Consider the following 27,110-nt stretch of genomic DNA (forward strand, 5'->3'; position numbering starts at 1 on the left):
AAAAATGTTATACTTTTATCCTTGATTCTAAGGCTGTTCACAATCAATACAGATAATGCTCTTCTACACGCCGTCTTTCTGCACAGGACATGGCTGCCCAAAGTTTTATTTTTATTGCACTTGCCAACCTGGCATTGGTGTCTCTTGCGGTTCTCAGTGGGGTTGCCAGCTTCAACTGTGGGTACACGCTTGGCAGTCTCCCTCAGTTCTAAATGCTTCTTGAAGAGTTCTTGTGCTAACTGTAAAATATATTCTTTCCTTGTAAAATTCTTCTCCGTGCATTCTTTGTAAAGTACCCAGGAGTTGATGGCTGCTAGGTCCAATACATTGTAAAACACCTGCAGACCACCATCGGGAGCCAGCTTTCAGGGAATACTTCTGTGCCATCTGATCCAAAACATCAGCTCCATATTTTCTTGCATTGTAAAACTCCACGGTCTCTGGTATTTATTTTCACTTGTCCCGATGTTAATTGACTGACGAAAACAGCACAGCTTGCAAGCAGGCGCCAGTCTTTGAAAAGCTGATTGAAAAACAATAGACACAGGCAGAGAGTAGAGACTAATCTAATTACAGCTAAACACATTGCGCAGTGGTAAATAAAAATAATAAAGTAGAATACTGTTTTGTATTATCACAATACAATTGTTTTGTGTGTGTCTGTCAATGTGACTGCTCCCGGGGTTTTTAGGTATAATGTAATATATCTCCTTTATTATAATGTAATATATCTCCTTTATTTCTGTACTCCTGCGTTTTATGCTTTGTGAGAATATTTAATACATAAGTGCAGAAAGGTACATGAACGTGCAGCCCCATATGTGTTACACGACTGGAGAAAATTGCATTTAAAACCAAAAACTGCCAAAATGACAGCTGCGGGGTTTCTAGTGTTAATTGTTTTAGCATCAACTAAATGAATCCAGGTTGTCTAAATTAACATGGGAAAGCAGTATCAGGGGCAGTAGAATTTTCAACTCGGGTGAGTGGTGCATATAAACGAGGTGTATAGGATGGGCATGGAGGTCCCTTTCAGGGCAGGTTTGCAACACCTTGGCCGGACCTGTGTACAGTATTTGAAACTCATACTGGTGCTGTCCGTGCCTCTTCAGTGGGCAAATGAAGAACTTCAGTGTCCAGCACTAAACGCAGAATAAGGATGTGTGCACCAAGCCAAAGTAGTTCTAGGTGTGGAAGGTTCATTTTCATCAATCTCACAAGTAAGCACTTTATTTTTCCATTTTGCAATGCAGAATGAAGAGCAACCACTAGAGAGGAGTCAGGAGGAGAAACCAACCCACAGTGTACCAGCGAAGAAAGCAGGTCGACCTGGCAGGAAACGCAAGCAACAACAGGTGAGTACAAAACACCAGTTCCTTTATCGTGTGTGCAAGTAACTCCGCACCTCAGTCTGCATGTTGATTCGGATTGGACATGCAGATTGTTTCGTGGTTAGGCAACATTGATTCTTATTGATTCTTATGTTGATTCTGGTTCTAGTTAAGTGTACCATCCCATGGATCTGAACTCTGTTTTTGTTAGTCCAAACTGTAAATCAATTTTACTGGTTTATAAAGTGTATTTATGAAGGAAAGAGCTGGGCTGGTTCACATGTGGTTTGTGTAGCAATGTTATTTTTTTATGATTCACCTTATTCCAATTACTTTCTCCACACTACTTATCAAAATGGAATGTGTGGAGCTGGAGATCCTGAGAGGAGTTGATCCAGGAGCATATAAATACTGGACACACAAGGTCTAAAGGCCACTTGGGTTCATACAGTGCATTAGTTCCCTGAAAGTGGCAAAAAAAGAATTTCATTTGGCAATGTCTTCTCTGGCTAGTTCTGCGTTTACACCAACATTTATACTTTGTATCCCTACCAGATTAATTCCGGAGGAGTATTTGCAATTGGAAAATTGTTCCATTCCAAAAATCCTTCAACTGTAAACTTCAATGACCTAAGGTTGAATGTTACAGAGCCGGTAAATACCTGTCTGGATACATGTGCTGAAGAGACTGGGTGTGATTAATGTGAGGTTGAACAAGTCAGGAAGCCAACCCCCGGTCTTTATTGAGAAAATAGGACATTGCAGTGCCTGCAGTGGTAGGCCACAGGGCAATTTAGCTAATTCTTCTGGTCTGGCACAGGGTTATTTTTTATTGCACTGAATAGTGGTGACGTCCAAGTTTTCTTTATTCTGGGATTGTCATGTGTTGTCTGCAGCGATGTGTTTATTATCTAGATACATGTTTCCATTATTTTTATTGATGGAAATTGGATTTGTCTTTGAAGGATGATGTTCAAGTGTCTTTAGGGCAAACCACTTTGGTGAACTGCTACCTGACATTTATATGCTGATTGAACGGCTTTAACGATATCAGGTATTTTATTAGAATAATATACAGAATGAGCTGATGGGTAATTTAAGTGAAAGCATAACCACAGGGATCACACGTTGAAGACTTCATAAATAATTAAGTTCCCAAATATCTTTCCTAGATTTCTCATGTCACCGTAAGGATGACATATCTGTCTGTAATACTTGCAATTCTGCCACAGGTGTCAAGTTTTGATTGTACCATGTAAAATTCAAAAAACTTCAAAACACTGTTTTACATGTATATTAAAAATATTAACTTGGGAAAGTGTTTGAACTAGTTGTGGGCACCAATATCAATATTTCGACGTGATATCGATATCGTTCGATATTGATAATCTCCATATCGCGGGATTTAAAAGAAATTTCTCAGACGGAAAGCTTGCAGAGACTTTCTGTTGCTAGTGCTGCTAAAATACAAATACAGGATCATCACGTTTATTTTATATTAAGATACATACCAACCATTGTCAGTCTCGAAGCAAAGAAAAAACACAAGTATTATTTAACCATTTTATTCCATTGATTTGCACTTAGGTACCAAATGCTATTTCCATGCTGCATTAAATGTGGCACAATTGACAATCTGTAAAGTGTTGACGGACTCAGCCCAAATTTAGAGATATGCGCATGCGTCAGCATTTCATTTTGTCCGTGTGTTTACTTATGCTATTATTCAGTTAAATAACCGCCATGTACTTTCTGTATTATAGGCGAGATGTACTTTTTAGACATCAAAACAGTATAAAAACTGCAAAATTCAGCATGACATCATACTTAATACTTTAGAGGTGTCATGAGTCAGCATTTACGCACAGAACAGCGGAAGATTCAGTTACATCAGAATGTCTAGAAAGTGAACAACCCGAAGTCTGTGCGCAGTGAAGAATGGAAATATTGCGGTTTTGAGATGGATGATGGTGGAATCGTAAAAGATAACAAGACCTTGTTTTTCTCCATGGATATTACAAAGTAAAGCAACACTGAGTTAAAGTAAGTTAGTGCTTTTCATATGTAAATATCTGTTAACGTCTGTGTTATGCTAATGTATATCATTTAATGCATATATTTGATATTGCAATTGTGTGATAATATTTTTCTGTGTTTTGGAAGACTTTGATATTATCGATATCGTGCATTTTTGGTCATTAAGCTGCATGAATGATAAGTATGTGGTATACATATTGTATGCTACTACTACGACTACAAAAAATAAACACATTTTCATGCATGCTTTTCTTTTCTTCTTATCAGTTACAGTGTACTAGCCAGGTTGATAATTCAGATTAAATAAATGCTTAGTTATTTATGTGAAGATGCAAGTTTATTTACTTTTGTTGTGGTCGATCATTTTTCATCGGTTAAAACTGAAAATATAGAAAAGGGTTATTTTAAATGGAATGTCATTCCACTTCTCTGATTTAGTGCAGTCATGTTGCTCTTCTGATTTGCTGTTGTCAGACTGATAGAGACTGCAGCTTTGTCAGCTCTGTTTCAGATGTGCTAGTTGCTGTTGATCTGTATTGTTAAGGTTTATTGTGGGTCACAGGATTATTGTAATTGTTAAGTAACAGTTTTCTGTGTCAAATGCCAGTTTTCTTAAGAGTGATTGTTTCTCTCTCTGTCTATATGCTGCCTGCATATGTAGGGCTTCTAGAACTTCGAAACGATGTCCCAGCCTTAAAGCCTGTGTCCTGTGGCATTAACAGTAACACTGGGGAACACACATAAATGCACTACACTTGTAATGGCCTTGTTGGAATACTGCACAGTAAGTTGTGGGTCTGTGTTAATTATGTTAAGTAACCACACAGGAAATCCATTGAAAACAGTTCACTTCATTAAGGCAAACGGAACAGCTGTGGAGGATGGCGGGTTAGGAGAGGCAAGTGAGCATCAGCTGTTTTACTGTTGCTTGAGAAGTGAAAGTTGGTCTGTGGACCTGAACGGGCCTGTACGGGGCCTGGCACTGATGAATTATACCATACCAGGGGGAATGTATATAGTGAATGCTTTTCAACGATCATGAAAAACATGCGCTACTTGGCGCCAAATTGATTTAACACCCCCCTCCTTTCTAAAATGAGTCTTCCCCTTATATATACATGATGTAAAGTTGCTATGTGCTGCTAATTTGTAGGGCTGTCCTAAACTACAGTAATAGCCATGGTTACTTGATCTTTTAATCCAGGGATTCTCAATTTTTTTTTTTTAATCATTCCCCACCTTAACAATTATTTTTACTTGGAATACACCCCCCCCCTCCCCTGCCACAATAGAAACCAATGAATCACAGTGAGTTATTTGCCAGAATTCCGGTGCATCTTATCCTGTGTTCAGATGGCATCCCTTTCATAGAACACCACACCTGATTCCAATGTTCAAATATCTAAAAACAAAAACACACACATACCTGGTACCATATATAAAATGGATCATCCTACTAGCTTTACTCTTTACTTTTTTATGAACTTGACAAGCAAGGGTACAATACAACGGCAATAGAACTCTCACTGATTCTTGAACACAAAATCACCCGTGACTGTGTCTCTGCTTTATTAAGCATGGGTTTCCAGACTAAATAAGTACATCATATGTAAAATAAAATCATTCAAAAAAAATTGTGTAAAATGTACATTTTTATTTCGAATGTTTTTATTATTACTGTAACTAATATATACTGTATTATTAGAACACTCGCTGCTCCCCACCAGTTGAGAATCGCTGTTCTAAACATGCAAGAGATTTAATGACGAGATAATTTCCTGCCCGGTATCAATTATGCACTTTACAGATGCTTAATATATTCAGCATGTAAGCTATATTTGGTCTCCTGTAGCGGGCACAGTAGAGAATTGGCAGCCTATAGATTTGTCCTTCCCTAACCTCACTGTCAGAACTGTGGTCAAACTCTGTCTTTTCATAGGTCTCAGATGTCCTGTTGATGGATTTAGATGTCTGAGGGTTCTCATATTCAGAGATCCGTGTCTTCAATCAGAACCCAGCAGGCTTATTCTCTTACTGCACTGTGTCAGGCGCAGCAATCAATGTCATATACTAGATAAATTGCATAGGTTTTATTATTCTGCTGGTTTGTTTACTTAATTGCTAGGTGTGAAAAAATTGTACATTCCAACTTGTGCTAGATGTGTCTGATTAAATAAGCATCGGTGATGGGATTTTATATCTAATTTTCATTCTGCTGCAACTGTTAAGATTTCATTAACCATTTTATATGCCAACTTTATATTTTCATTGTCATGGAAATTCCTTGGGGAAAATCTAATGCTGCCTTTCACTTTGTGCTGTGACTTAAGATGGCTGCCATATTGTGGTCATGTGACTTGGTTTTTCAGGTGATGAAGACCTCAGGTTTTGAGATATTCGCCTCATAATCAGTTCCCAGCTGCATTATAATTTTATTTTGTTTTTTGTGGTGAAATTAGATCTTGGATATCACACAAGAAATATCAAGGGTTTTGTGTCAGTGATTTGATGAAGCTGCGGACGCTGGGTACCTCATATTTCCAGTCATATAAGTATGCTAAATGTTTGATTACCATAACATTAATATCAGATCTAATGTGGCTGCTATGACTTTCTCAATGAAGTTCCATTACTGGCGTTGCCCAGTAAATTAACTGTTTCACTGCCACGTTGTTTTAACCCACAACAGAGTTTTGAGATACTGGGGTCTATTCACTTGATTTTAACAGTGGCTGATGTAAATACTACCACCATTCATTAAAATAAGGGGATTCCATGAAACACTGTAAGTGTCTTTTAGATTATTTATGTTTTTAAAAGTAAAATGTCAGGTTTTTTTTATCGTTAAACTGCGACAGATCCTTTGAAAATCAATTGAAAATACCCCACTGTCTTTACAGTTGGTACACAGTTGTTTTACATGATTCTTTCAACAAAATTCCCAGAACTAAATACAGCAACACATTAAATCATTAAGTAGGACCCTGCTGGATATGTTTACATATTTGTACTGACATGCAAACATGCATGTTCTATGATTCATATATATGTTGTTTAACCACTGGTTATATCAATGATACAGACCATTTTCACATATCCATTTACTCCATGCCATTCCACTAACATTGTAGTCTTGGGAACCATTTCTATTTTATTTGTTGATAGTTGTGGGCACAGGGAATCCCAAGAACTATAGTCATTTATTCACAAGTAAACAATAGCCATTTATTCTTCTGACAGAAATTTTGTTTCAAGTTATTATAGGGTTGTGGGGTGTGTTTCCTTGTGTAATAGCAAAATTCCCTATATGAATGAGTTGCATGATCCAGTTCTGGTATAACATGTGAGTAAAACATAACATGCTGCCAGAGTAACAAGATAATGTAAGTGATGGAAACTTCTGCAGTGTGGTTGGTTCAAAACGCGTTCAGCATGATATATTTCGGGTTAAAGTTTAAAAAAAAGAAGATGTAAAACATTTGAACTGGTAATAACTTTTCCATCCCAGTGTATTACTTTAAAAAAGAGGTTCATTCTTCAGTGGATAACTCCGGACAAGTTAAGCAACTGGAGCTGTCAACACCTATGTGATCCTAAGAATAAATAAAGGCATTTCTTCAAAAGCAAAAACAGATGATTGCCTTGCAAAAGCACCTGCACATTCCAGTTTCCCAGGTGGCTGATTTACAAGTAATGTCACGGTTTTAAACACCTGTTTTATTTCTAAAACATTTCTAAAACAGCATGAATTATTTAAAAAAAAAAAAAAAAAACTAAAAAAACTTGTTATTATAAAAAGTGTATTTCCTCTCACCTTTAACAATTTAACACTACTTTGAGGGCAAACAGAATCTGCAGTAATTATTGATTTTCTTGGTCAAAAATGTATTTTCTTTAAGTGGTGTATTAGTATCATAAAACAATCTCAATAATCTTTGACCTCTCTAAAAGATTGTTTAATAAAATGTGTTACTGAAGCAATACAATTTTAAAGCTGGTCAGTAGGCTTTCAGTGATCTTTAACTTCCTCTACACAATTATCCACATATGAAACATAACAACACAGGTCCACTCTATAAATCATATCTTACTGTAAAATACTCCTTAAAACTTACATTTACTTAGCATGAATTTAATTTGAATTCAGATTAGTTTTGGTACCCCAATAGGTAAGAAGACAGTAATTTGGATGAGACTGTAAGGACTGTGGTGTATATCCGCAGATATATTCTTTTTTCTTCCAGTGCCTCTGTTGCTTATTATTGCAAGGCTAAGTTAATTGGGATTTGTACAAGGATTGTTGGTTTATGTGTTTTAGGTGTACTGTAGGTGTCAGTTCAGTGGATGGTGTACATGCATTTTGTTGTCAATTGACAGTAGACGGCACTGGCTATTGTTTGTGGAACCCTTCATTAGAAAGCACCCCTCAATCCTTTGAACTTGGAGGAGTTGTCTCTCTCCACTACTATTAATGTGAAACCTTATTTCATAACCACTGAAACCACAGATGAAACTTGCATACTTAATAAGTAGTATTTTCAATTTACTTTGCAGATGCTATTTTTGAAATCAGTTTTGAAAAAGAAAATACACCCTGAAAATACACCCTGTGTGGCTTCACATCTCAGCCACAGTAAATGACATGGGAAAATAAAGTTTTGGTATTCATACTTATTGCATCAACGGGGACAAGGTTCTTTACATTGTTTCTGTAGAGCGGTTCATCTGTTATCACAAAGCTAACGAAAACAAATACAGCACATTTGCTATTCAGATACAGTAAATGTGAATCATTGAGTTGTCATAGAAATTGTAAGAAATGTCATAAAACTACAAAAGGATGTAAAAGGGTAAATCAACAAACCAGCCAGCTGGATTATTGAGACATCATCAAAAATGTGCTTAATATTGGTGTGTGTATTAAAATTGTGGAATACTGGAACGGTGACTGTGTGTGTGTGTGTGTGTGTGTGTATATATATATATATATATATATATATATATATATATATATATATATATATATATATATATATATATATTCACTATATACTAGGCCTATTTATGATTAGAGTATTGCTAACTTGTCCATGTAAAATCTAAATAATTGTTTTAATATGCAACACAGGTACACATAATAAGAAAGCTATGAGAACAGCTTTCTTGTCAGTCTTTCAGGCATATTTTAATACGCAAGAATGTCATAATAAAGCTTTCTTTCTCAACAAAATGCAGTACTGATAAAATGGTAGCCACTCTGGTATTAACCCTGAAGAAGCTGCTAGTCAGGGGCTGTGTGTGAGCCAGCCTCTCTTTCAACTATCACAGTGCAGTGTGCTCAAGTGCCTTCTGCTCATGCTGCTGTGTTTCTAGGTTACCTGGTGACGGAAAATCCCCCATGGCAGCAGTGACATTGCGCTTCATCTTCCCAGCGCAATTTAAAGATCCTTGTCTGCCCGTTATTAATGCATTGCAACAAGGCTGAATAATGCAAAACTGTTCCCCATGTGGCACACGCTGCAGTGCACACACACACATACATACACACACACACACACACACGCTTGTTGATTAAGGTAAAGAATAACTAAGGCACTCATCTAGAACACCACCAACAAGCAGTTCACTTTATTTTTTGTGTCAGAAAATATATTGTTCTAAAAAGAAATTGAGTTACCAATGTCAGTGGTGGACTTTGTCATTAACAAACAGCATTCTTTTGCCCTTCTACTGTTGTCACTCTTGTATTAAAATGTATTTAAAAAAAAAGTTGTCTCATTAGCTGAAACGGTGGCAGACCCTCAGTGTGTGTGTGTGTGTATATATAATGTATACACACACACACACTCACACACACACACATTATTGTCAATCTAATTACTGTAGGAAGAAAAAGCAGAACTCAAACGCTGCACGCTCAAATTATATTTTAAAAAAATTATCAACAAAGAAAATGCCAAATTTTGTGGCACGTTATGTGTAAGATTTTTGCCAAGGAGTCTGGTTTCTGGTGTGTACAAAGGCTGTTACTGCTACATTGAATGAGTACTCCTTTTAAAAAGAAGACAAATTCTGGGAGCCAGATTTGATCCTTGCCTATTCATTGGACTACTCTATAGTAATAGAAGATATTGTATTATTGTCCAGCACATCAGCACAGTGCACTTACTGAGCCAGGTGTGTCTATAGGGTGGCTAGCCAAGGTTCTGAATTCATCCTGTCCATATTTCATCCTGTACATATGCAGCCAACCTCAGTTAACTCCATAAAGGATGCCATTTAGTGTTGACTTATCCAAGGTGTCCCGTTAACCACGGGTGCACATGAGCTATGGCATTAACATGCATATAAGGATCAGAACTCGCTTGTTAACAGTATTTACAAGTTTATTTTTAGTTAAATGTGCTTATGAAAACATTTGAAAGAACTGCAGTGAATTAATCAATTACAATATACAGTACTGTAGAAACACAATTTGTTTAGTTTGATTGAAATAAGAATTAATAAATTAATTACAGCGTTTTTTTTTTTTTTTATGAAAACAATCCAGCCACAAACTGTGCACAAACTGTTAACTGTGCTTTTACACTGAACAAAAATATAAACACAACATGCAACAATTTCAAAGATTTTACTGAGTTACAGTTCATATAAGGAAATCAGTCAACTGAAATACATTCATTAGGCCCTAATCTATGACTGGGAATACAGATATGCATCTGTGGTCACAGATACCTTAAAAAAAAAAAAAAAAAAAAAGGTACTGGAGTGGATCAGAAAACCAGTCAGTATCTGGTGTGATCACCATTTGCCTCATGCAGCGCAACATATCTCCTTCGCGTAGAGTTGATCAGGCTGTTGATTGTGGCCTGTGGAATTTGTCCCACTCCTCTTCAATGGCTGTGCGAAGTTGCTAGATATTGGCGGGAACTGGAACACGCTGTCGTACACGTCGATCCAGAGCATCCCAAACATGATCAATGGGTGACATATCTGGTGAGTATGCAGGCGGTGGAAGAACTGGGACATTTTCAGCTTCCAGGAATTGTGTACAGATCCTTGCGACATGGGGGCCGTGCATTATCATGCTGAAACATGAGGTGATGGCGGCGGATGAATGGCATGACAATGGGCCTCAGGATCTCATCACGGTATCTCAAATTCAGTTTGCATTCAAATTGACATCGATAAAATGCAATTGTGTTTATTATCCGTAGTTTATGCCTGCCCATACCATAACCCCACCGCCACCATGGGGCACTCTGTTCACAACGTTGACATCAGCAAACCGCTCACCCACACAACGCCATACACGCTGTCTGCCATTTGCCCAGTACAGTTGAAACCAGGATTCATCCATGAAGCGCACACTTCTCCAGCATGCCAGTGACCATCAAAGGTGAGCATTAACCCACTGAAGTCGGTTACGACACCGAACTGCAGTCAGGTCAAGACCCTGGTAAGGACGACGAGCATGCAGATGAGCTTCCCTGAGATGGTTTCTGACAGTTTGTGCAGAAATTCTTCGGTTTTGCAAACCCACAGTTTCATCAGCTGTCCAGATGGCTGGTCTCAGACGATCCTGCAGGTGAAGACACAGGATGTGGAGGTCCTGGGCTGGCGTGTTTACACAAGGTGCACCTGTGGAATGATCATGCTGTTTAATCAGCTTCTTGAAATGCCACACCTGTCAGGTGGATGGATTATCTTGGCAAAGGAGAAATGCTCACTAACAGGGATGTAAACAAATGTGTGCACAAAGTTTGAGACAAATAAGCTTTTTGTGTATGTGGGAAATTTCTGGGATCTTTTATTTCAGCTCATGAAACATGGGACCAACACTATGTTGCGTTTATATGTTTGCTCAGTGTAGTTATTGGCTTGCACTGTCTAATTTTGACGGTTTAAATAAGAAAAAATAACAAATGTGCATTCTACAGAATTAACCCAGTGAACAAAAACAATAATAAACAACTTGCAGTTTCACGCAGAAATCAAACATTGTCGATTATTTACGTGGAAAGGCACACACTTCAAAAGCTCTGCTGCCAAGCTTGTTAGCTATTAACTGGAGCTTTAAAGCCAATTGAATGAGAACTAATTTTTTACTTCTCACTCATCGTGAACCTACACTGTAACTAGCTGCACTTGGTAGTTGTGAATGAATGAATGAACGGTCCGTTTCCAGTCAGAGGTCAGTCACGTGAAACGACAGTGTCGAGTTATCCACTTGTCTTTTTAATAGTTTGTATCCCTTCGGTACTGGTAATAAGTGTCGAATTACAAAAATGAAGAAGCAGGATGCATATATTTTATATGGAGAAAATCCAAAGAAGTCTGTTGAATTAAGCAAAGGTGTCGTATTATCCACCAGTCGAGTTAACCAAGGTTGACGGTATATGATTTATTTTCAACAGGGAACAGTATGACAACATTTTTTTTAATGTGTGATGATGTTATGATAAATGCTAATATGGATTAAAATAAGATTAAAGTCCTGTGAACGTTGTAGAAACCTTGTTTGTAAAATGGTGCTGTTCAATGTTTCACTGAGTAAGATTATTGTATTTTTTATAAGGGCATATGTGACAAAGTGCCCGCCCCTGTGTATATTATCTGTTATATGTTGCGTGTGGTGTGTTAAATGTTGGTGTATAGTCACTGGTACATGGGATATAAACAGGTCTGTGTTTCACACGTGTTTAGGAAATGTATAATTGTATTTAGGCACGGGATTGTACATCACTTCACGTGCATTTAAAGTAGTTAATATGTGAGCATGAGGTTGCACATAATTAATTCACATGCTGGGATTCAAGTAAATAATTAATTAGTAATTGAATCCCAGCACAACAGTATATATAGATGCACGTTTTATTCAGTCGTGGTTGGGTGTTCGGTGAGTGGAGATCGAGGTAGGAGACGGAGGTAAAAATAATAAGAATAATAGTTTTCGTTAAATTGAAGCTCACCGTGTTTGTTTGTTAGTCCATTGTTTGTTTTGTTTAGTCCATTTTGTGTATCTATTTATTTTGGCGTAGAGTGCCGTGTCCAGTTTTTGTATGTTACGACCGTTTATTTTCTGTCCGTTTGTTTATTTATTAAATGCTGAGCGAGTCCATTCGCTCAGCTCCACCAAACTCCACCTCTCTGCTGTTTATTTCCTTGCTCTGGTTTGACTCCACCAACTCCGGCCGTCTTTGTGACAGCATAATTTATGGTTATAACCACAGCACGTTATCTAGTGAATTGAATAGACTGTATTACAAGATAAAACTAGTGCCAACAAAAAGCCTAGTATACCTGCAAGGTAGGTCCTATTCATGAAACTTCTTCTTGTTTCAAATCAGTCTAACTTTTAGGTTTCCTGATTTAGCACCTTTTGAAACCTTAGCAAACCCATAGCTAGCAGAAGACCTAAGTTATGATAGTCAGACACCTCTGAGCAGGAGGCATTGCTACAATATATCAAGTAATTGTTTTAGTTTCCAACTGCGCAAACTAATTTATGCTAGGGTCACATCAATATATTTGTTAACCCTTTCAGACTCTTAGACCAATGTCACGAGTGCAGCCTCATTAATATGTACAGACGCTATTTAAAGACAGTAAAACATAACTACTTTTTCCTTCTAGTAAAATACCTATAGCAATTACCTAAAAGAAAGTGGAAAAACAATATCATAGTAACTTTTTTTGGAACACCCTGTATAAGTAAAACATTTTTCATATGTGGAAAATGAATAATGCTCCCAGAAAATCATTTTTGGGTTATCATAGCAGTTTAATGAATATCACCACTCAATGCTCCTAATGTATGTAACATAAGATTGATACATTATGTCTTCTATAATCTAAATCATTATAAAGGCTGCTGAAATATGCTCTTTAATTTCACTGCAGGCTGAGGCACAATGAAAAAGTTGAAAAATATGTAAATGATCACAAAAGGCTTTTAATAAATCTAAAAAAGGAAAACCAATGGCTTGAACATTTTGATAAATCCAGCTCAGTAAATCTAACAAATCCAGCTCGAAAATATAAAAAGGGTTTTATGGAAGTCGTGATTTATATTGTGTATGACATACTATTGCCTAATGTAACCATTATTGGGCTAGGAAAGGATACTCAAGTTGGACCTTTGAATGGAATCAATGAAGTCTGTATCACACCATAGATCAGTTGTTGACCCAGGCCCCTGCAAACATGCCTAAATGTTTATGTCTAATCACTGTGGCAGTCAAGCACACCCTGGACAAGTAAAGTCAAAATCAGTGTAGTATAAAATGCAAGGGTGGCTCAGGTGAGGTGGCAAAAAATATTACTTATGACCATAATGTGTCAATAAAAATATCAAAACAATTTGATTATGTTAATACATATAACGCAACCCTGTCTGTAACAGGCCTGCATTTAGTTGTATAAATATTGTTACACTTTGTCTTCCAGACCCATTAGTCCCTGGTCCAGAGTATTGTATTTTTTATTTTTTTTTTAATGGGAAAGGGGTGAAGTCAATGTATATTTAGTAACCATTTCCAGTGGTTTTCCGGTGTTTTCCGATGCTTATTGGCTATACAGCCACGGGACTGTTTTGTTGTTTTTTATCGGTTACAAACGAAAATCAGAAGCCCTAATTATAATACATATTAAATACGTATTAAAGCATTATCAATTATAAATGCTACCTTCTGTGTTTCTTCATGAGTAATTTTAATTGATGCTGCCCTTTCTGTCTCTACAACATAACATAGTCATTTTCAGAAACCAAAAATACATGAATCAGTCTGACAGCTGCTAAAGCAAACTAAAAAGATAATGGCTTTGATTAAAGTAAGCCAAAAAATTTATAAAAAACACACACTCCAGTGCTCCCCAGATTATTTTATTTAATCATTTAAGTTTTCTTTTTTTTTTTTAAGTAAGTGCAAAGGCAGTTTTCCAGAGAGGAATAAATACAATGTAATTGTTGAACAATAGTTGAACCATTGTTTCGTTTTAGTTTTATACTATTACCATTGTTTTGGCTTTCCTCTTGCTTTTAAAGTAGCACCCCCGCTGTGGAGAGCTTCACAGTACCAGTGAGTTTAGCATTAAAATCCACTTTTCCCATGCAGTGCCTGTCCTAAAATTAGAAACACTCATACATAGTGGAATGTGACATTGCAGGACTCGCTAGTAAATAACTTGGACAGTATTATTTTTTATTTTCGTTTGTGCTACTGTACAATAGGTAGGTGTTGCTGTTCCTTGGCAGCCCTCCATTGTGTTTGAAAAATTAGTCTTAAGATCACTTTCTTAAACAGAATTGATGTGTAGAAAAAAGACACATTTCTGCCTTGATCAATACCAGGCAGATACAAAGCATATTATCTAATAATTTGTTCACAGCTTCTCCTCACAGACTGCCTCCAATGATGATGCATTGATAGCCTTGGTTTTGAAGAGGGAAGACATGCCTAGTATAGTAGGGTTGACATCATGGATGTCACCACAACAACTCTTTCCATGCTTTCCAGTTGGGCACAGCAGATATTGGAACATGCTTTTTGGTTGGTTGTCTGTACTGTAGGTGGAGTCATTGACAGCTCGAGTGGCAAACCATGCATCCAGAGAACAGTAAAATGAAGGGGTGCAACAGTTAATCGATTATTGATCATCTGCATTAAAACCTAGTATTTCATTTGGGATGCCTGCTTAAAAAAAAACAGACAGACCACATTGTAATAGATAGGAAGACAGTACCTTTCACTGATTTCAACAGATATGGTTGTGATCTCTTACAAAAGAGATGCCTTTTTTCAAGCTCTCAAATACCTGTTATACACATGTTATGCATTATCAAATAGTGAACTGTCTAAGATATCAGGCTGTGTTGTGAAGAAAAGGCTAATTATCTTTCTCAGGAACTTTTTTTTTTTTTTTTTTTGTTCAAGAAATTTTGTGCTATAACAACATATATGCAGTCTTGTGGTATTTAGGGTTTACTAGTATATCTGTATCACTTTATCAGGTGTAGAAGTTTTATGAAATCATTCTAGTTTCGAGGCGATTAGGCTTAGCCTAAATTGATTTAGAATTGATTTCTTAATCAGGCTGCATACTGGGGACTTGGTTATTAAATTCTTAACCACAGCAGTAAACCACCATAATGCATTGTGTTTTGCTAGTTGGTCAGTGATGGGTCATTCTTGAATTTGCATTTACTGTACCTGGAAATGTCTGTGCTTTTTGTTTCTAATACTTTAATTTGTCAGTCTTTCAAATACATAGTTGCATCATCATTACCAATGCCGTTGACTTATCTGTGAATGAAATAAGTGTATTTCAAGGCTCTCACTCAACTTGACCAATTAGGAATTCAGCCTTTGAAAGTGCTTATGCTTACTCTGCAGAACAATGACATCAGCAATTAGCAATATAGTATTCGTCTCTTATGACTTATTACAGACTCATATGTACATTTTTGTTAAACTATACACATTAGTAATTGCTTAAAACTTGTCCCCTATTCCCCCTGAATTTACTGTTTGGTGTTTTCAAAGGTGGTTTGCTTCCAAGTGCACTGAAACAATTTAATTTGTAAACTAACCGAAGTGGGTGAGGTGAGGGGCATCTGGGTTGGTTTACTTTCACATGTATGAGATATGGTTTGTTTGCAGATACACTCTCCATTTACTTGGATCCCTTCCATTATTTGGTAACTAAGTGCAGTTGGTTTCACATTGCATTTCTGTAAGCACATTTTGGTTTGTGTGATGATGGTGTGCAGATGTTGACATCGGTGTTGTATTGGGTGTAGCCAATATCAGCATGCTCTACCTTTATGTTGTTCCTCGTTTTCACCACTCCTGTAAACTTTGAATAAATAAATGATGTCCATTGGATTGTTTTGAAAGGTGTAGTAGTAGTTGTACTATATATGTAGGCGTTTTATTTTCTAGGTAAAGGTTTGGTTATGGGAAAATTGTCAATTTTAATCTCTGGTCCTATTGTCAACTATTCTCTGAGATAGCATTCCTCTCTACAGTCAGACCCTGGGATGCTTTGTTTTTCTTCACAAAAATACCCTCGTCCTAGTTTTATTTTCCTTATCAGGAACACTTTCATTACGCACCACTGATAATGTGTTTTAACGGGGCCTGGATCCTCCTCAGAAAAAAGTTACTAGCGTTTATCAGAGGGCCTATTTTCAAGCAGCTGCTTATGAAGGAAGGGGATACACAACAGAAGGGTGAACCATTTCAGGAGTTTGCACTGCATTTTCTGTTTTCACAGGTTTTTTTTGTATATGTCCATGTTACAGAGGTGCTTCATTTTTAACCCAGAGAGAGTAGAGCGCAGGTACAACACAGACAATGACAATCAATTAGGCCACCAAGTCCGGAGCCTCTTTATTTTTTGTGTTACACATAATTAATCAAATAAAACCATGAACTATGAACAATGGCCCCCAAAATTTAACAAACACAATTTGGGTATTTCTTTTAAAGTTATAAGAAGGTGGTTTTTTCAAATAAGAAACATTTTCCACTATGGGGAGAGTACTTAAGGCAAGTAGAGTTAATGTTCTCAAATACTTGTACTGCCCTTATGAATTTAATTGAAGTTGCATTTCCATCCTCTGTAATCAGTCAGCTTTAAAGATTGCCATGGTTGAGAAGTCTGTTTGATTAAAAAAGCAACGTGTGTGCTCTTTTGTGAAACCAGGTTGCAGCAAATTAAAGAGCTAAATAAATGAGCAAAAAAGCTAAATATTACTAAATGAAATATTTTATTATTTAATGTTTTTTGAAATCACAAAATCACCCTAGAGAGAGAGAGAGAGAGAGAGAGAGAGAGAGAGAGAGTGAGATTGCTTGAGACTGAGCTACAGAAAACAGTGCAGAAACCGTTACTGCTGCTCTTAATATAAGGCTTGGACACCACCCCCCTAACACACATAATACACTATACTACTGTACCTGAATTAACAGACAATTCTGTCCATTGAATGTATAATGCAACAAGTGTCCACATACACCCAAAACTTAGATGCCCATACTTTTACACAGACTGCTATCACGTTGAGATGAATGGACTATATCACATATTCAGTAAATGGGTGTACTTGCAAATGGACAGTTCCCAAGGAGCTACCCCTAGATTAATCTGACATAATAACCTGTCGCTGGGTAATCTCTTCAAGTCCACTGACAGAAGGGAATTTAGTGACATACATGTCCCAGATGTGTAAAGGCCAGTAGTGAAAAGAAAATTCATGTATAGTCCTTAACTCCGGTAATATACATTGTGATGAGTCAAACCTGTTTCCTCCTATACTTTTTTTCTTATTGCTTTACAAAATATTTGTCTTCTCTGTAAATAAAAATATAGTCACTCATTAAAAAGTGCACATAAATGTAATTACATATTAACTAATAGATTTTGTTTTGTTTTCTTCCATTCAAACACTGACAAGTAACACACCTGCTATGCTGGTGTTACAACATGTTTCGGAGAAGTACTTGTGAAATCCAATAGTATACCATTGGTTTAAAAACAAACACATTATAAAATGTTTAAAAACATTCAGATATCCACAAACTAGCTGTTCTAAATTTAATTTGTGCTGGGCATATACAGTATTTAGGATATTTACAATATTCAGATTCTTTGATTTTGTGGTTTTATGCAACTTGTATGCAGCTCTGTTTGCATTGCAAATACCATGCATGTATTCACAAGTCTGTGAATTTCAAAAGAGTTCCAGGGAAAATGCTAATATCTCGTGGAAATGAATACATTTAAATTAATCTAAACAGGAAATTAATATCAACTCAGACTACACCAACTTTCATATTTTTTTTTAATACATTAAAATGCTTGTGGACTATTTAGTGCGGTTTGTTTCACACCAAATGTACCTAACCATAACGGGTGCGGACCAAACCTTCTGAACAGACCCAGTGTGAACACAGCCTATATCTCTCACTCTCACTGTTTGTGTTCGATATTAATAATGGACCTCATGGAGAAGATATGACTTTTAAAGATGTGTCAGAAGATAAAAGTTGTCGTGACCGTATTTCCAGCTGCTGCCTCATTTAACTGCTATGAGGCACTAGTCTTATAAAATAACTACTGTACTTATTATCTTACAACTCCTGGGGGGAAGCTGCCTAATGCCAAACATCAGATTGTGTTATAATTGCTCTTGAGTGTAGGATATGCAATTGACATCTGATTGAATTGAATTTGCCTTCATGAAAGATTAAGGAGGTCTATAAAGCATAGGAAGTGAGAGGAATCTGTGAACATTCTTTGTAAATCTGGGTCAGAATGTTGCAAAGCTTTTTGAGCAAATATTTCAAGGCAGTATTGTATTTCTTTAACCCTTTGTATGCAAATATTTCTGTGAAAAAGAGAGAATTGAAGGTTACGTACAGAATGTGTCTAAATTATTGCCTGGTTAACGTAAAGAGGATGGGACCAAGCTTCATTTGGCTTTATAACAATCGCCATTTGAAATTTGCTGGGTAATGTGCTTTGATGTAGTTCTATGACTGTGTGTATTAACTTGTTAATACTAGTTTTGTTGTAAGCTTTACTAAGAGGCAGGGCAAGTGTGCGCCACATTTGCAGTCTGAAGCAAGTTAAAGTTGTTCGCTCCCTGATATATCTTATATAAAATAGCATAACATTTCACAATAACATACCATAACCCTACTTATTTCCAATCCTAAATCAACATTTTGTAAAATGTGTGTGTATATATATCATCATCATCATCATCCTCATCATTGTCATCATCATTATCTTCAGCCTTTGTTAATCCACTGCTGGATGAAGGCCTCCCAAAGATCCTTCCACAAAAGCCTGTCTGCTGCGTCCCTCATCCACATTGCTCCGACATGCTATACCTTCCTGGAGGTCGTCTTCTTGGTTGCTTTATATTTCTTGGGATCCAGTCTACTATCTCCTTGGTCCAGCGATGGTCTGTTCTTCTTGCTGCATGTCCAGTCCATACTGCCATTTCAGTTTTTATGCTCTTATAATAACATTGCATAGTTTTGTTTGAGCTCTTATACGGTCCTTCCTTTTCCTGTCTCCTCTTGTTATTCCCAGCATACATCTTTCCATACTGCGTGGAGTTGTTTGGAATTTTTTCATCGATTTTGCACTGAGGGTCCAGATTTCGCATCCGTAAGTTAGCACTTCCAGCATGCATTCGTTGAAGACTTCCGTCTTGAGACATTAGGGTAGTTTCCCTTTCAGAACCATGCTTAATGTTCCAAAGGCACTCCAGCCGGTTTTTGCTCTTCTGTTGATTTCACACATTGGGTTCTCCATTGCCGAAACTAACTGTCCTAAGTATATGTAGTTACTGACTTCTTTAATGACTTCTGTTTCCTGTGGAGTGGTGTATTTCTTGAACATGACTTAAGTCTTCAGGTTCATTTTCAAACCTGCTTTGATGCTAGCCTTGTGTAGTTCTTGTATTCTTGTTTTTAATTCTTCTGGGCACGTTGTAAATATGAGGATGTTGTCAGCAAATTGTAGGTTATTCAAGTAGGCTCCGTTGATCTTCAGCCCCTTATTTTCCCAATCCAGTGTTTTGAAAATGTCTTCTATTGTGGCTGTGAAGAGCTTTGGGGAAATTGGATCTCCTTGACGAACTCCTTTATCAATGTTGATTTTGTCGCTGTTTTTATGGAGTCTTACTGTAGATGTTGCATTCTTGTATATGGTGCTGATCAAGTCACTGTATGTTTTCTCAATTCCTTGTTTTTTTCAGAGCTTAATACAGATCTTGTGTAAACAGAGTCAAAGGCTTTTTTCATAGTCATTTCATTTTTCAAAGTGGTAGTTCATATTCGTTGCTGGTTTAAATCACTTGCCGTACAACTTGAAAATGATCCATTGTGTCTAAATCCACTCCTGAATGCTGCTTGCTCATTTGATTGTGCCGAGTCAGATTTAGTCTGTTGGTGAGTATCTTGGTAAAAATGTTGTAGATTATAGAAAGTAAGCTCATAAGTCTGTAGTTCTTGATATCTTCTTTATCTCCTTTCTTCATGTAAATTATCACTGATGTGCTCCAGTCATTTGGTACTTTCTTTTGCTTAATACAATCTGTAGTAATATGCGACAGTATTTTTGTCACTTCTTCACCTCCTTCTTTCACGATATCAGTTGTTATGCCCTCTTATTTCCTGTCTTCATATGTGTGATAGCATGTTTCATGTCTTCCGGTAGAACGTCTGGAACTTCTTCCTTGGGTTGCGTTTTTTTCCGTCTCATCTTTGTCATCTGGTACATTGCTTTTTTCATCTTGATATAATTTTCTGTAAAAGTCTTTGATTCTCTTCAAAATTAATTTGCGGTTCTTGATGACAGTCTTTGTTTTGCTTTCTTCATGCTTCGGTTGTTTTCAGTAGTTTTCTGTTTCAGTTGAATGACTGTATGTCCTCAGTAATGCACTTTCTTACTATCTTGTAGAGCTAAATGTATTCAATCTTTGACTTCAGAGCTGCTGTTTGTTTCATTTCTCTTCTTTTCTTCATGAGGTCTTTTGTTTCTTGCATGATCTTCTGGTCGCATTTTGTACTCTGTGTTCCAGTGATTTTTTTTTTTTTTTGCTGTTTCTGCATTTACTTGCATCACTTACTCATAGATTTTGTTTACCTCGATTGCTTCATCTTTTTGCAGATCTTGAAAAGCACTGGATCTATTCTTCAGTTCCAGTTGAAACACCAGGCTTTGCTTCTGAAGCATTTCTACTTTGATTGTGTTGGATTTTGTCATCACAAGTCTCTCTCTCTCCAGTGCTGTGTTTAGGTGTATTTTGCATCTTACAAGTCTGTGGTCACTTTCTGTGTTAAAATTGTTTAGTACTGAGACATCTTGTACGGTGTGCTTCTTGTTGGTGAGTATGTAGTCAATTTAGTTATTTACTCCATTGGGTCATCTCCATGTTCATTTCCTGATGGGCTTCTTCTGGAATGAATAAGTTCTTGTTCTCTGCAAATTTGACAAGTTTGTCGCCCCTTTCGTTCCTGTCACCATGTCCAAATTCGCAGACCGAATTCTTGTCTTCTTGCTGGGCTCCTGTTTTGTCACTGATGATGAACTTATAGTGGCTCTTCCCACTTTTGTGTAGTTCTTGTACTTCATAAAAAATCTTCGATGACTTCATCCGAATAGCTTGTTGTTGGTGCATATACTTGGATGATCTGAAGTTCATACTTATTTGAAACTTCAGTCTTCCGGACCTCTCTGATATGCTGTCAGTCTCTACTACCTGATTCTCTTTACAATTAATCCAACGCGTCTTGTTCGTCCATCTGTAGTGCCTTGGTAGAAGAGAAGACGTCCACTCTTGAGTTCTAGTAATCCTTCGTGTTTTCACCATGCTTCACTTAGTCCTACAATGTCCCACTTGATTCTTCCAAGTTCTTCTTCCAACTTTTGAAGTCTTGCTTCACCTGAAAGAGATCTGCAGTTGTACGTGGCCAGTGTTCTGTGGCAGCCTAAAATCAAAACTGTGATTAGCACCCTCTGCCCTCAGGCCTAACCCGCCTGCAGCCTTGGCGGAGTGACCCTCCCCTTTGTATATTTTTTGTTATTTATGGTATTATTATTGTTTGCAGCACGGGCGAAAAGCAGCCGCCTTTATTTGTTATTGTTTTATTGTGATTTTAGAAATACCTTGTGAGAATGCATGACTGTTGGCTAGTAATTATTGAATTTTCTGACAGTCACGCATCTTTGGTAAATCCGTGCAGAATGTGACCGAGGGGTTAACAAGATAATTAATAGCTAGTTAATCTCTTGGTCGCCACTGTAAGAACCTGCAGCTTTGGCTTGAGGGTGGAGAGTGTCAGAGGCAGAATGACATAGGAGTAAAGTGAGCCTCCTTGGTAACTAAACGACTGCTATTAGTATTATACCTTGCCTGTAGAAACTCTACACCCCCTTGAATTTTTCTCAAATTTTGTTGTGTCAGATTTTTTTCCACCACCACCCCTGTGTTATTGAAGGTGCTCCACGGTACTGAATTGCAGTATAGTCGGCGCTGCTTGATCGGGACACTTTGGGAGATGTAAAAATATCACAAATAACCGTCTCTCCCAGTTAAACGAGAGGCATTTTAGATGACCTTAGTCACACTTTTTTGTTTCTAAATGAAAAGAAAAAGAATTAAATTACATTATGGTTAAATGTCACATTATGTTGTTTTTTTTATTCCTAAACACAATGCATCTCTATTTTTTATTTCTGCATGATATGAAAATGAATGAAGTTACATCTTAGCAGAAGGCGGCAATCCAGCAATGTTGACACAACAACTTTCTTTGCAACAGCAGCCTGAGAAACCACAGGGGACTCCAGCTCTCTTAGGAGTTCAACGTGGTTTACACAAGTCACAGTGTAATCACATACCTCACTGTGCTACATGAACCTGTCTTGCTCTGAAAAGCGATCTCCATTCATGATTTTAAAATATTATATTCCAGTTAAACAAAGTGACATCCCAATTAAACTACATAAATAGCACTGGGAAGAACTGTCTCCCAGAGTTGTATCCCATTTAAACAGAAATCCTGATTATCAGTATCCAGATTAGGTGGCACCAACCGTACTGTCTCAGGGTGTTTGCTATTTATGCCGTTGGCCAGCCTTTACCGCCAGCCACGTTGACACAATGTATAAAAAGTATTAATAGATTATAGATAATGGTCCATATTCACAAAACTTCAATCCACCTCTGTTGACTAATGCTAGGTAAATACATTTTAATAAATACATAATATATATTTTTTAATAAATCAGGAAATTATGTTTTCTGAATAGGGTCCATTATACAATACAAAAAAAAAAAGAATATGTACTTTAACATTGCTGTGAAAATATTAGATGGGAAAAACAAATCTAACTTTGGCCAAGCATTCTAAAAATAGCCCTCATATCTCAATTGTCCTTTCTAAAAATGGGTAACAGAACAGAGGTCTTCATTATAATTAATAATCCTATTCCCCAAGGTCATCTGAAAAGACTCTCGTCTGTGCTATTCCTTCAGCATTTCTAAAAATGTAAATTAAAGGTTTTCCCAGAATTTGTTGGTATAGTTTATGAAAAGATGAAAATATGTTTGTTATATTTAATAGCCTGTAACCAGGGTTTAGGGGAAACTTTGTTTCAAGTCTTCAGATTCTAGTGTTTTTATTATTTATTTATTTATTTATTTATTTATTTTCTCTTTCACATACAATTAACAAACCTTGAAATCTAAGTGTCTGGGGTTTTAAAGAAGGCATGCTCTCTGGTCGACATTACAAAGAACTTTTCCTGTCAGTCAATTTGGACCGAAGTTATCGTGAGTTCAATAGCAATCAAGTTTACGAAATTTTATTCAAATGCTTGTACTTTATATATATCTATATATATATATATATATATATATATATATATATATATATATATATATATATATATATATATATATATATTTCCATACATAATAGTGTCCACCAGTGGCCCTCAGTATGATATGTTGTTAATTGTATTATTGAGTTGCTGTGCCTGTGCATGAATTTCTACTATCATTATGGCAAATATTTATAGGTCATGGATAGACAATTAAATGCAGTTTTCAGGGCTTTAGAGTAGATGGCAAAATAATATATTCTTCTGCAATTAAAACCTGTTACTGCTGAAATATATATTTCATATCTGATGCTGGCAAACAGCTGATTACATTTAAAAAGATTTGATGTTTCAGTGTCCACTTCTCATACCCACTTTCACAGACCAGCTTGACATCCAGTGTTGACATGTTAACATGTTTAGGACAGTACTGCGGTGAAGTAAGCATGACATGAGCCGTGACTCTGACATGCATTATCCAGGACCTCATATGTGGAACCGTTTTTATCCCAGTTAAGAATTTCTGAAGTTCCCTATTAATTAATTCCTGGAAACTGTCAGTCCTGCATGACAGGACATTCTATACTGCAAAATAAAATATCTTAGTTCTGAATCTCCTAACAACCAGCCATTTTTATTTATCTTGTAGGAGACAGGACAAAAGCATTAATCATTAGTCTTTTAACAAAACAAAACTTGCAATATGAAGATATAGATTATACTTATAAAAAAAAGACATGCTCCTTATTAAATGTGTGTACCCAATGACAGAAAAGGCGAATTCTAAAAAGCAGTGATCAGCAATACTGTTGCTTATATACGTGCCTCAATCTTTTGACAGAGAGCAGTAGCAATAGCATTGGTGCATGACTCCAGTCATCGGTGACCGCGGGCTGTTGGGGTGGATGATTAATTGAGAGAACCCACTTCTCAGTAATCCTGTGCTTGGTTTGGTCTCTAGCCTGACATGTTTATGGTGTCTGGTAAGTCAAGATGGCCAGAACCTCTTCCCAATCCCAACGCTGTTATTTATGATCTGTTTTTTTTTTTTGGAGTGTTGGGGGAGTCTCAATCCAACAGACCAGTTTAGGAAACATGCCATACAGGAATTTGTACTTGGACTTATGTTAATAGATGCATGCAGTGACATGGAATGGTGACCTGATTTGACATCTGTATGTATGTATATATGTATACCCGTATTTAAATCCTTGATGAATTGGTAAGCTGCTTACATGTTTTTTTATTGTAATTTAATTTGATGCTGAATTGTAAGCACTTGAGATTAAAGAATGTCCTGTTTAACCATAATGATCTGTTTATAAGCTTGGTATTGTCCCTTCAGTTCAAACCAAATCGTAAAAAGCTTGCTGTTCTATTCACAAAAGGTTTTCATGACGTATAATGAAAATTGCAGGCTATTCTTCCACATTAATCATATTTCAAAATACACAAAAGCATCACAAGATAGCGCCAAGTAGTATGACACATACTAAATGACATTTAATATAGAAAAGTGGTACTGTACATAGGCAATAAAAATGTCCATTATATATACCATATGGGAGAAAATGAAAATGAAGACGGAATCTATGAAAAAGATCTAGGAGTTTATGTTGACTCCTAGACAATGTGTGGAAGCTATAAAAAAGACCAACAAAATGCTCAAATATATAGTGAAAAGTGTTGAATTTAAGTGAAGGGAAGTAATGTTAAAACTTTACAATGCATCTTGAAAAAAGAAACAAGGACCAGGGGTCACAAGTGGAGATTAAATAAAGAGGCATTCAAGCAGAAAATAGGAGGCACTTTTGAAACTGACACCCTGGAATCCTTCAAGAAGCTGCTTGATGAGATTCTGGGATCAATAAGCTACTAACAACCAAACGAGCAAGATGGGCCGAGTGGCCTCCTCTCGTATGTAACCTTTCTTATGTTCTTACACCAAAGCTGTTCACCGGCATAAGTATTAGTTTCAAATTGTTTTTGCTTTTTTGATTTAATCATATAACCTTGTGATACTACAGCCCCTTTACTTTAATGCTATGGAAGATATCAGCACAGACATATGCATGTGATTCATGTGAAATAGTTTTAGGCACCTGCTGTACATTAATTGCACACATGCTTATAACACACATGCAATGTGTAATATGTTACCAGTATAAAATGTATAAAATGGCAGCTTTGAGTTTTGCTTCAGACGTGGCAGGACGGGTTTGTGGTGCCGTGCCCAGACCAGTAAGCTGACAGAGAGACATACAGACAGGTATTGCAGGTAAAAGCGCTGGTTTTTATTCAAAGTAAAATAATTCAACAAAAACAACGGTCACAGAGCAAAATAAAAGATAATTCAAAAACAATGTCTCGAACATAAATAATACTGACACCCAAAAACAAACACCGTGCTTCCTGCATGCATAGCAGTTGTTTTAGATCCCTATCAAGTACGAAATGTAACCATTACCGAATGACTGTTTACCTGTAAAGATCCCGGAACCTGAATAAAAGACCAAAGCTGTGCAGAAGCATCCGTGATGTAGCCATGCTCGCACCCAAGAGCATAAAAGGGCTACAGACACAGGTACTAGTATCATTCTCCTTTCAGATCCTGAGGGGAGAGCATACAGATAAGTACCAGTTACTTTAATCGGTGTATATTTGGCTGCTAACGCGATAATAATTATTTTTGAAACGTTGTATTTTTTGTTTCCTAATTACACATAATTTTTGCACACAGCCTGTTGCTTGTTACTTTTCAGGGAACCACCTGGAGTATTGGCGTCAGTGCACCATGGACATGGGTGCTTCTAAAGTACAGACCGGCTAGTCTGTCCAGTTCAAGCACGGTCCCCCTCCCTTTCGGGGCTTGACTGCAACATTAGTCACAGACCAACAAGACGCTGCAGTACTGTCTTGGGAGGTGACAGCTGTGCTACAAAAGAGAGCTATTTACACGGTACAACCCCTCCACTTGATGGACGGGTTCTAATCCAGGTACTTCCTAGTGCCCAAGTAGGATGGTGGCCTCAAACCAATCCTCGACCTCAGAAAGGTCAACCTGTATCTGAGTCGATGGAGGTTCAAAATGTTGACCATGCGACAGCTGTTTTTTGCAGTCAATCAGGCCAGGTGACTGGTTCACCACGGTGGACTTAAAGGACGCATATTTCCACATCCCCATAAAACCAGGGCACAGGAGGTACCTGTGGTTTGCTTTCCAAGGAACAGTGTACGAGTTCCATGTACTGCCATTTGGCCTCTCTCTAGCTCCCTGTGTCTTTTCAAAGTGCATGGAAGATATCCTTGCCCCACTGAGACTCAGAGGCATCA

The 27,110-nt window shown here is 37.1% G+C and overlaps 1 protein-coding gene across 4 annotated transcripts in view; it reads left to right on the forward strand.

Moving 5' to 3' along the window:
• Window positions 1-27,110, forward strand: part of LOC121317469 (DNA (cytosine-5)-methyltransferase 3A) — a 225,264-nt gene that overhangs the window by 34,922 nt on the left and 163,232 nt on the right. For all 4 annotated transcript variants that reach the window (XM_041253429.1, XM_041253430.1, XM_041253431.1 and 1 more), the window contains exon 3: window positions 1,254-1,355. In XM_041253429.1, coding sequence (XP_041109363.1) covers window positions 1,254-1,355 — 102 coding nt within the window. The remainder of the gene's footprint in view (window positions 1-1,253; window positions 1,356-27,110) is intronic.

This window comes from Polyodon spathula, chromosome 6 (genome assembly GCF_017654505.1).
Source record: "Polyodon spathula isolate WHYD16114869_AA chromosome 6, ASM1765450v1, whole genome shotgun sequence".
Classification (NCBI taxonomy): domain Eukaryota; kingdom Metazoa; phylum Chordata; class Actinopteri; order Acipenseriformes; family Polyodontidae; genus Polyodon; species Polyodon spathula.